Here is an 11214-nt window from a genome sequence, read left to right as displayed (position 1 = left end):
TCACAAGACATTATACAGACAGGCTATAGTATCATGGCTACCCAGCAACGGAGCTCAAAAGTGTGGGATCATTTTAAGAAAATGAAAGAGAAACCTGTGCAATATCTGTAAGGCAGAACTTGCCTTCCACAGCAATTATTTTTAGTTAGCATATAGCTAAAATCTAACCATGGTTATATTATAGCAGTTGCATTCTGGCACGATAAGCTGTATGTTTTATATTCAATTAACATATGATCCGATTAGTCGACTAATCGAAAAAGTAATCAGTGATTAATCGATTATAAAAATAATCGTTTGTGGCAGCCCTACTTGTCATATAACTTTGGGCCTCAGTCAGAAAGGAGGTTGTGGGGSTTTATGTTCTGTCGGCTTGAGAGAAAGATGAGACTGATGTCAAATTATACTTTTTTCCTCCCATGAGACTACCATGTGTCCTTCATATCACTGCAACACACATCAAATGTTCAGAAAAAAAAGGTAGCACATACTATTTTTCATAACTCTGATTTTATTTGGCCTGTCAACACAATTTAAAAACGTGTGTATTTGTTGAAGTCTCTACTTTTGACACAAGTTAAAACCGAGCCTCAGAGATCTTTTCTGCTWGAGACATTTAAATAAGTCATGTGACTAGGCTCCAGAGAGTTGATATACTGTCATAACTTTTAAATACCGTCACCGTCTTTCAATATCAACGTATATTACAATACCGTCATACTGGAGAACCACTCCTTGAATGTCACAAACTATTTTTGCTCCTAAAAGWGATTTGTGGAATCAATCTTAAGCATTAAGATTAAGCGAGAATGACTCAAATTTACATTTTAGGAGACATTGATGAAGTGATTCTAATTTACAGAAAGTCACAAAAAAACGTAACATATGGATGACACATGGATTAGGGTTAGGTTATCTTGTGCTTTGTCACACCCACCCTCTTACAGGCAGGCAGTGAGGCAGAAATATTACACACATCCACCCCACAGGGTTGTCTATCGAGGGCAGATGTTGGTTTTGTGTGTTCAGTCAAGAACGTAGACCTAATTAARTCTGAAGAACCACATCATTTTATTTGGCTCTCCCCACTCTTTGGCCTTGCTTTGATGCAGTGATTATTACCAGGTCTTTGGCTCTGCAGAGTACTCYAGGGTGTGGAAGCATTGTGTCTCATGCTGACAGCTCCCAAACAAAATAGCCCCCCCCCCCCCTTGGGTTGTTGCAGCTGAAACTCCCAGCTGGGTTGTCGGTGGTGAGGTCAGTAAAAGAATCCAGCTGTCTGCTGAGGTTTRTTCCTTTGCTGTGAACCAGCCAACCATCTGCTGATCTCCTAGAATGGATTACTGAACATGTGCTTGCTGTACATGGTCACACTGCAGACTCAATTTGCTTGTACAAATAGTGACTCCAAATGCAGATGTTTATGGTATAATAATAATCCCAGGGGGGCAAAGAGTTTCCACTACTTTTGGACCATTTCTTGTTTTCTTTCTCCTGTTAATCCCCAGTTCCCCACTGGCTGGGTGTCCTTCAACCCCATGAGGGAAAAGAACAGAACTCAGTTACCTCTATCGTAGTGGTTTGGTGGTATTTCTTCTTTTTTGTCTTTACATTGACATTGACAGGATGACTCGATTGTTTATATGGCTTTCCTACATGATAAATGATCCTTTATATCAGGATTTCCCAACAGTTGTTCTCAGGGCACACTGCCCTATTTGTAGATGTTGCTCTGCTTCAACACACCTGGTTTAAATTAATGGATTGATACCACACTTTTGTGGAACACGTCAACAAGCCGTTGAGGTAATTCATTCCTTTAAATCAGTTGTCGGATTAGGCTACTTCTAAAACATTTAGGACAGTGTGACCCACAGAGCCAGGATTGGGAAACAAGCTTTTTACAAAGTTTGTTGTTGCTGGATTCTTCAATTGGTTTATCTTGAGATTGGGAGGTTTGAAGTTTTATTTGTAAAATGTATAATTATCCCTCTAAGTTGGGGGTGACTTTCTGCCCCAAGCAGAGGAGTTTAAGTATCTGGGAGTCTAGGATGAAAAGAGAGATGGATCAGTGGATCAGAGCCATGTCCACAGTAATGAGGAGCAGAGTCAAAAAAGGCAAAGCCCTCAATTTATTGGTCTGTTTATGTTTCAACCCCCACTTATGAGGTTCAATTTCTCAACAAAAGAATGAGATCCTGGATACAAGTGACTGAACGACCAGGCTTAGACTTAGAGATAAAGTGATGAGCTCCATCATCCAGGGGAAACTCGGAGTAGAAGTGCTGCTCCTCTGCACTGAAGTCAACTGAGGTGGTTCAGGCATCTGATTTTCATCCCTTTGGAGCACCTCCCTTAGTAAGTTTTCCCTACATGTCCCACTGGGAAAAGACCTTGCTGCAAGGACTGTATATTCCCTCTGACCTGGGAACACCTTAAGCTCCCCTTAGAAGAGAGTATTGCTGAGGAGAGGGTCTGGGTTTCCCTCCCAGATTGACAAAGTGTCAGCCTTCTTTCGTTGTTCAAAATTGAAGCTATGCACCCGCTTTGGATGTTATCATCCATGAAATGGACGTTATTAGGCGTTATCGGTCTCCTAGAATGGCTTCAGAATGTCCCGCCTATGCCGGTTAGCAGGTTCCCCGTCCCATAGAATGGCTTCCAATTGTCAGCTGGTTAGTATGAGGCATAAAGCCACTATCTGGTTAATATGAGGCATAAAGCCACTATCTGGTTAATATGAGGCATAAAAATGGTTAATATGAGGCTTAAATCCATTAAGGTTAACTTTAGAGCAAATGACATGGTTAGCGCTAAAGACACCGCCCTCCAACAATTGTATATTGTGCCCTTCCAATAGGTCAATGGGTAGAGTGTCGGACCAGAGGGCGGGAGACCAGGGCTCGAGACCAACACGGACACAAAAAAATTATTACAATATCTTTTGGTTATTTACACATTCATTGTCATTGATATATTAACCCACTAGGGGGCACTGTCAGGATAGCCTGAAGCCTAGAAGGCCCAGTAGGGACACTCTGAAGCCATTGTATGGGACTGATAATGCCTAATAACGTCCATTTCATGGACTGATAACATCAGAATCCCCTGAGTTATGTTTATGAGGGCTGCCATGATTTAATTTTGGGACAGTAGTGTGCGTACTCAGGATTTGAATCTTTAACTCCTGCCTATTCCCTCGCACATAATCTTGGTGACACCTGACCTTTCTTTAAAATATGGAAGAACTATAATTGTGTTAGAAACATGAATATTTGAACATACAGTGACAGTAAGAACTACGTGAATCAACAATAGTCAACACCTAAAAAATGAAATAAGATGTTTTTTGGTTTTTATTTGTACCAAGGGTAATATTTTCTTTGCAAAACTGCTTTGATCAGTGACTGACATTGTTTTGAAAGCACAAAGATTGAACCAAGACACTGGCAGAGTTAGGGATCCCATGGTAGTGGGTCTGAGCCCTGCAGAGTCCCAGTTTATTTGCACCCACTAAACCCACAACAGGTCTAATGGTTCAATCTTTGGATGCAACTTCTTGATCATTTGCACAACTTTTAATCTGATCACAAGTGGAGCCAAATGTGAATACAAGACATGCAGATGGAGACGGTACGTAGAAAGTGACAGTCATTTTTTAAAAGAAAGGGTCCTTTTTGGATGTGTAACTATATAAAAAAAATCTCTCTGCAAAATGTGCTGCTTTTTTCAGAAGTTTCCAAACTGGTTAACTTCAGCTAGAGATACAAGTCCCATTGCATTTAGGTTTTGCTTTAGGCACAACAAGAACCACAACAAATCCTTTGAAAATCCCAAAAAGTTTCAGTCACCGTATATTTAATCACATCTGTAAATGAAAATGATTACTTCACCGTTAGGTCCATCTGCTCATTACTTGCTATTGTCAACAGCCTCTAAACTAATTACTGTTCCGTTGTATGATGGAATGAGTTATTGATTGATATTGAATGCTTCGTCATGGTGTGCGCTCACGTTGCCAAAGTGTCTTAATAAAAAAACGACACTGCAGCCTTTTTTAAAATTTGTTTTCTTTCTTCGTGCCTACAGCTGCTCAGATCAATTTATGCTATCCTAAAGCGGGGTTAAGTGTTAAATCGTGTCAGACCGTTTATCTTCCATGCAGGCGTTGTAATCGTGGAATGACTTCAAACCTGATGACTGATTTTCTTTTTTCCCTCTTTTTTAAATAAAATCCCCAAGGATTACTTATGATTGTTTCTTCTCTTCATTTATCTTTTTAGGGGGCTGTTTGCTAGTAACTATACAGAAACCCATTACCTGGAAGAYGGCACTTCAGTCACAGGCCCTCACAACTTCACGGTACGTTTCTTTTTATTTTTAGTGTGTGAACTTGGATTTGGACCAAGCGCCTCTTACAGATGAAGGATTTCTGTGAAGCTCTGCTTTTAGAAATGCTCAGCTTCCTTGTGCTAATATTAGGGCTACCAAAAATGTGAATAAAAATTAAATTRCAGTCAGGCTCCTTTTTTAAACCACCTGGAATTGCTCATAAAGAATCCCATGTAGGTGAGTGGGCCCATTTTCAGCGAGTTGATYCATATTTGATGAAGTAAAGGCAGACAGAGGGCAGAGAATAGACTCGGTTTTAGGAAATAGCTCAAGTCTTTTATAATGGATAAGTTTAAAACCATCCGCARAAATGATTTGTTATGCAGGTCCTCACGAATATCTTGAATTAGTGAACATTTAAGTGCACTTCAGAACTCACACTGACTGAAATATTTGCTTTATTTATGAGCTTTGTACTTGGTGAATTGAGTTAGCACATTTATCTAAAATCCATCTGTGAGATCTGTCAAATAATTTATATTTTTCATTTTTTGCAACCAAGTCAAGGCCGACATATAGCCACATGCATGGCTTTTGGTCTATTGCTGCACAAACTACTTTCTGCCTTTTTTTTACTTCAGTGCTGGGATAAATATTGCTCATATTCATCAAACTCAATTAGGCATCCCTTCGGCAAAATGTTCTCAGCTTTTAAACGCCTGGGCTCTTTGAAAACATCTTCCATGGATGCATAAATATCCTGCCATGCAAAGATATTTATTTTATGGTTTGGTAAAATAAAGAGGTAATTATAGTACACTGTATTGAAAGTGGCTTAATCACGTGGAGCAGTTTTTACGCTTTGTAGCTTCCACCAGCTGGCTTTATTTCACGGATTTGTTCATTCGCAGTTTGGAAACCAATTAAATGTCTAATTTTTCTTTGGAAAGCATAGTAAACACCCTGTAGGGGTTCTGCATGTGAAACACTCAGCAGGGTAGCTGAAATGCACAAAATAGGGGATTAATTGAATTACATAATGTGAAAATTAACATTATATTTCACTTGATGCTGCAGCAAAACCAGAGCTGCAACTTTATGGATTCAGCTCATTAGAATTGTTGCCATTCCAGAGCATAAAGATAGCATGGTTCAATCCGAGATGCCACTGTCGAGTTGTCCAGCTTTAGTGAAATTCCTAAAGAAATAAACAAGAAATATTTGCTTAAACATTAGACTTTATTTGATAAACATATATTTTAACTGTAAAATAAAGACTGTAAAAATACTGTAGGATGTTTAGTTTTGTACATTTTTATAAATATATTTTAACAGGAATGGGGCCATTTTATTTACATGCAAAGCATTCTGGGTAAATGATGACATGGATAGGTCCTCGGTGCGAGGCTGCTAGCGAGCTATATCCACCCTCACGGTTAATCTTGGACAATATCTGATGATCGACTCTTTTAAATGAAACCAGAGAGCGTTGACAGAGAGGAGAAGGTAGAAATAACTCAGCCTGTAACTGAAAATATGAATGGAGGACAACAGAGCTGCTTCATAGAAGAAGAACCTCAGCTTAGCCCGCACGCTATATTGCCTTATATGTATTAGCTCGTTGCTAGTGCGACAAACAAGCTAAACTGAGGTCCTCCATCCATATTTTCAGTTACAGGCTGAGTCATTTCTACCTTCTCCTCTCTGTCAACGCTCTCTGGTTTCRTTTAAAAGAGTCGATCATCAGATATTGTCCAAGATTAACCTTCAGGGTGGAAATAGCTCGCTAGCAGCCTCGCACCGATGACCTACCCACGTCATCATTTACCCAGAATGCTTTGCATGTAAATAAAATGGCTCCGTCCGTGTAATATATTTTTAAACTTTTAGTTTAAAAATTATAAAAACTAAATATCCTACAGTATTTTTACAGTCTTTATTTTACAGTTAAAATATATGTTTWTTAAATAAARTCTAATGTTACAACTAATCGGGGATCCCTTTAAAGTAAATGATTCASGTCAGATACCTGTTTGGCTGATTGATATTACAAACATTTGAACATCTTTTTGACCTCCTTCCCTTTTCTCGTTCCTCTCCCATGAGCACAACCCTGTTCTTCATAGGAGGAGAATTTTACTGAAAACATGTCTTTCTGAGTCTGATCTGTATGTAATTTATTTGTCCTGCCAGCAGGGAGGGAGGCTGATATAGTGATCTGGGCGAGGGATCTTGCAGATTCAGTTCTGTGTCAACAGCGAGGCGCTGCCGGGCCTGACTTCAGCATGAGTCAGCCGTTTCTCCGGTTCTGTTTTACACTCTCTTCCTTTTTCCACAAAACTTAAATCCACACRGAGCACAATAAACAAGTGTCATGTGCTGCAACAAAAGCCGTCCACTGGGAAAATCAATCACCTCCCTGGATATTAAATAGTTAGCTTGGAATAATAAATGTCTGTCTGGATTCACACGAAGGGTTACCTCCCACAATAATGTGCGTTTTAGTTATGAATCTTACTTTATCACACCTGATTTATTAACACATATACAACCCCCACTTCAGCAGAAACCATAGAAACAAAAAGTCTATTCATATCTCTTATATCAATACATCTCAGTCATGATCTCATCAAAAAAACATGAGGATAGCATTAACTCAGCACACTAAATCCAGCCCTGCTCCTCCCAACTAAACTAAGAATTCATTTGTTATATGATGTCCTGTCTTTGCACATTTTACCACACTATAATTATTTTTTTCCACTTTTAGTGTGCCACAGCCATTAGTTTAAAGGGATTAAAGGATATTATGCAAAATCAACATTTTTTCAGCTTTATATCATGTTATAATGTCATTCCTTCATCAAAAACATGCCCAGAGTTTTGCTCTGACTCATTCATGCAGGTTAGAGAAGTCATTTAATCTCCTGTGTTAGTCATGTGGTGCTGCTGGTACAAAGCACCGCCTATTTACCCAAAGCACCTCCTTGGAGCCCAGTGTGCAGCTGGGATGCCAATTTCAAGGCTATGATGCACATTCAAATAGATTTTTGATTTGTACAACATTTTCATACTCAATTGGAGGTAACATAGTTACTTTACTATTAAACTATGTGCTTTGACAATACAGACTACCAACATTGGGATGTTCATCCCATTGTTTTTTCTGAGTGAAGTTTTGCATGTTCTTCCCTTGCATGCCTGGGTTTTCTGTTTTTATTAAAAAGCTAATAAATATGTGAACWAGTGCCTGTTTACTTGATGACACTCAGCAAAAAATCGCTCTACTCTCAATCTCTTCTGGTGCGATGACAATAAAGCTGTTCAGGCCTAATATTAGATGTGTCACGTTTGAAATAGAGTTTGGAGCTGTCAAATGATGAATGAATCTCCATTCACTGTTTTAATCAGATTGCACAGCCTGCTCTGATTTTGAAGAATGACAAAAAATAATAATAAAATAAAATTCAATTCAGTTCATTTATATAGCACCAAGTCTCAACAAAACCACCTCAAAAAACAATCAATCTAAAAATGCCAGAAGATTGTGTTGAATCACTTTGTCACAGTCTCCYATCCTGAGCAGCACACTGACAGCAGAGAGGAAAAACTCCCTTTCAACAGGAAGAAACCTGCAGCAGAACCAGAACCAGGCCCAGGACAGGCGGTCATCTGCCTCGACCGGCCAGATCGTTCTCACTCCCAACTCTTCACATATCGACACTTGTCCAAGGTTCCCCTTGCGTCTGGTTTTTACGCGTCAGGAAACCCCCTTGGGTCAGTTATTGACGAGATGAGAACAAGGAGGAGGAGCCTGTTGTCATGTTTTTGCAAAATGTAGAAAATGCATGACATCAAACCATTCCAAACCCTAAATTTAACTGGAAGTCCTATCCCTGACCTCACTACCTAAAATTAACCAGTAATCCTGACCCCTAATATTAACCACGAACCCCAACCCAAAGACCCTGTGGTGCAAACCTGGAAAACCTCTGGGCGGACAATAACTGACGTGAAGCTGTTTCCCGATGCGTCAAAACTGGACGCAGAGGGAACCTTGAACAAGCGTCAATTTGTGACGAGTCGGGAGTAATGGTGAGTTCACACCAAACGCGATTTCAGCATCAGGAGCAGCAGCTTTACATACAAAGTCTATGGTGGACGCGCTTCAAGCAACGTCAGGAAGTGCTGCGGCGCCTCAAGCGCAATTAGAGCAGTGTGATTTGAACGATCTGAACGTTCGACGCGCTGAGGCGCAAATCGCTGAAGTTAGAAAATCTGAACTTTTGCAGCTCGACGTGCTGCGTCGACCAATCAGAGAGACTCCACTGTGTGACGTAGCGACATATTTCCCGACGGGACAGTTTACTGAATGATGTCCACTAACCTGAAACAGACGGAGAGGAGCTCTTTAGCTGAAATCGAGTGCCTGCAGTCGGTGTCCTGACAGGAGATATTCTCACCAATGCGTGGCAGCAGCTCATCAGACTGGAAAAATAGTCCTGAAAGCAGCTGTGAGCCTCTACTCTGAATTATCTGGTGAATTAATTATGAATTAATTATCTGATGAACGTGACACGYTCTGGCTCTCTGTAAATAAAGCAAAGCCACTTCCTCGTCCGACATTAAACAGAGCCCGACAGAGGAGGGAGGGGCGGGGAGGCTCTTGCCGTGCAGCGCTTCAAGAGCTGACCTGCGTCTGACCTCAAAGTGCACAAGCGACCAACTTCAGCGTTGGCTGCGATTTTGAAGCTGAAATCGCGTTCGGTGTGAACGCAGCATAAGAGTGTGTTGGACTGGCTGAGGGGACAGCATAGAGACATGGACAAACACAGGACTGGTCCAGGTATATTTTATTAAAGAAAACATGTTATTGTTAGAAGTAATTACAACAAACATGTAGAGGAGCGTAGCAGCAGAGTGAGGAAATGTGGTCAGTTTGTCCTCGAGCAGTCTAAGCCTATAGCAGTTGAAATGAGGAAACCTAAGCCTATATGTTTTAATGTAGAAACTCTAGGAACCACAAGTAAACCTGCAGTCTGAGAGTGAAGTGCTCTGTTAGGAAAATTTGGAACAATAAGATCTTTAATATAAGATGGAGCTTGGTTGTTGAGAGCTTTGTATGTTAGAAGTAAGATTTGAAATTCTATTCTGAATTTGACAGGGAGGCAATGGAGAGAAGCTAAAACTGGGGAAATATGATCTCTCTTTCCAACTCTCACTAGAATTCTAGTAGCAACATTTTGGATCAACTGAAGACTTCTTAAAGAGTTGTTTGGACGCCCAGACAATAAAGAATTATATAGTCCAGCCAAGATGTGATAAATGCATGGATCAATATTTCTGATAAAATACGTGACAATATTCTCTCAACCAGAAAAAAAAAAAACTGTTTTCTCAGAATTTTATCAGCCAGTTTTTCACTTTTGATATTATTGCAACAGTTTGGGAGAGGGTGTGTAGCGGTTGTTAAATTAACTTTGCTGCAGAAACAAAAGTTCAGGGGTTGAATCTCCTGATGCGTGTTTCCTGCYTGCCAACAATGTATCACTTTCCTCATGTTGTATGTTTTTCTGCCAACAGTTCAGTCTGTTTGGACCCAGACCATTTCTGCTCGCACATAGAGTTCTTTGGGGTTTTGTTACTGCAACATTTCTTTTTCGCAATAATAACTCCTTTGATATTTAAAAAATAATAATAATTCGAGAGTGTGGCTCTCGAATTGACACAAATTAAGCAAAATTCCTCCTGATGCCAGCAGCCTCTGGAGACCACCTCAAAAGAGGTCAATTGTTGAAACTTAATGCGTGCCCTCTATATTTAGAGGCAGTCTAAGTAGGRTAGAAAACTCACACTTCCTTTTTTCCCCCCAGAACAAGGTGCCGTGGGTCAGACCTCACCTGAGCAMGGCTGTCTCAGCGAAGCTGAAAGCTCAAGGCCTGTTTTCACTCTAAACCAGACACTTCCTCCCCACCCATTCACTGCCAGGCCTTGTTCAATAAACATGGAGCTTATTCACATTTTTTGCTCTCTACTTTGCTGTAGCCTGACAGGTGGTCTGTGAAAGTGGCTACCTGGGAGTGTAGCRGAAAGCAAAGCTAATGCAGGGAAAAATGACACTCAAACTCAGATTGGAGCTATTATTAGTCTGTGGTGATGACTGTGAATTCATCCTGACAAAGACTTTTTTTAACTCACTACTTAGTTGAACATCTTTAAAACATGAACTTCTGTCTCACACTGGTCCTATTTTTCTTGATATTTTAAATCCTTTTTTTACGCTTTTTTCAGGCAAACTGCTATTACCACGGAGAAGTGGAAGGTCRTGTCGACTCAGACGTCAGCCTCAGTACTTGTGCTGGAATTAGGTGAGTTTGTCATACATTGTTTGCCTTTCACGGTAATAATGTTGGTCTAAGACTTCAGGTATGATCCGCACTGAAGGCCAGGGAGTCTGAAACCTACCTCTGCTCTTGCTTTCTTGGTCGCTGGTTGAACTGATTGGTTTTTATTCGACCTGAGTCTCAAATGAGTTGAATTTCACAGCTGTCAGGTTTAAGTCAGCCGTGCCTCATTCTTCGTAGTGCAAAAGGAAAAGGAAGTATCTCATGGGGGGAAAAAAATCACGCAAAGTTCATTGATCGTGCCGGTTCGAAACAAATGTATATGTCTCACATCTGCATCAAGTTTCTGGTTAGATTTGTTACATGTGCATGCGATTTTTTTTTCTTACTCGAATCATAAAGATTTCTCAAGATATATTTGTATTCACAATTATCAAGTATTATATTTCTGAGTACCTGAACTTTCAGTATCGGGTGTGTCGTCTATACACAGTAATAACAACTCAGTTTGGGTTTCCTAACATGAGCTAATTACTTC

The 11214-nt window shown here is 40.2% G+C and overlaps 1 protein-coding gene across 1 annotated transcript in view; it reads left to right on the top strand.

Moving 5' to 3' along the window:
- The window catches only part of adam12a (ADAM metallopeptidase domain 12a), a 113294-nt gene that overhangs the window by 55967 nt on the left and 46113 nt on the right, over positions 1 to 11214 (top strand). Inside the window, exons 4-5 of the mRNA XM_014007047.1 lie at positions 4284 to 4362; positions 10624 to 10700. Of these exons, the coding sequence (XP_013862501.1) occupies positions 4284 to 4362; positions 10624 to 10700 (156 nt within the window). The remainder of the gene's footprint in view (positions 1 to 4283; positions 4363 to 10623; positions 10701 to 11214) is intronic.

The sequence above is a fragment of the Austrofundulus limnaeus genome, unplaced genomic scaffold (assembly GCF_001266775.1).
Source record: "Austrofundulus limnaeus strain Quisiro unplaced genomic scaffold, Austrofundulus_limnaeus-1.0 Scaffold39, whole genome shotgun sequence".
Classification (NCBI taxonomy): Eukaryota; Metazoa; Chordata; class Actinopteri; order Cyprinodontiformes; family Rivulidae; genus Austrofundulus; species Austrofundulus limnaeus.
The sequence above is the reverse complement of the archived record's forward strand: the minus strand, read 5'-3'. Positions and strand labels throughout refer to the sequence as shown.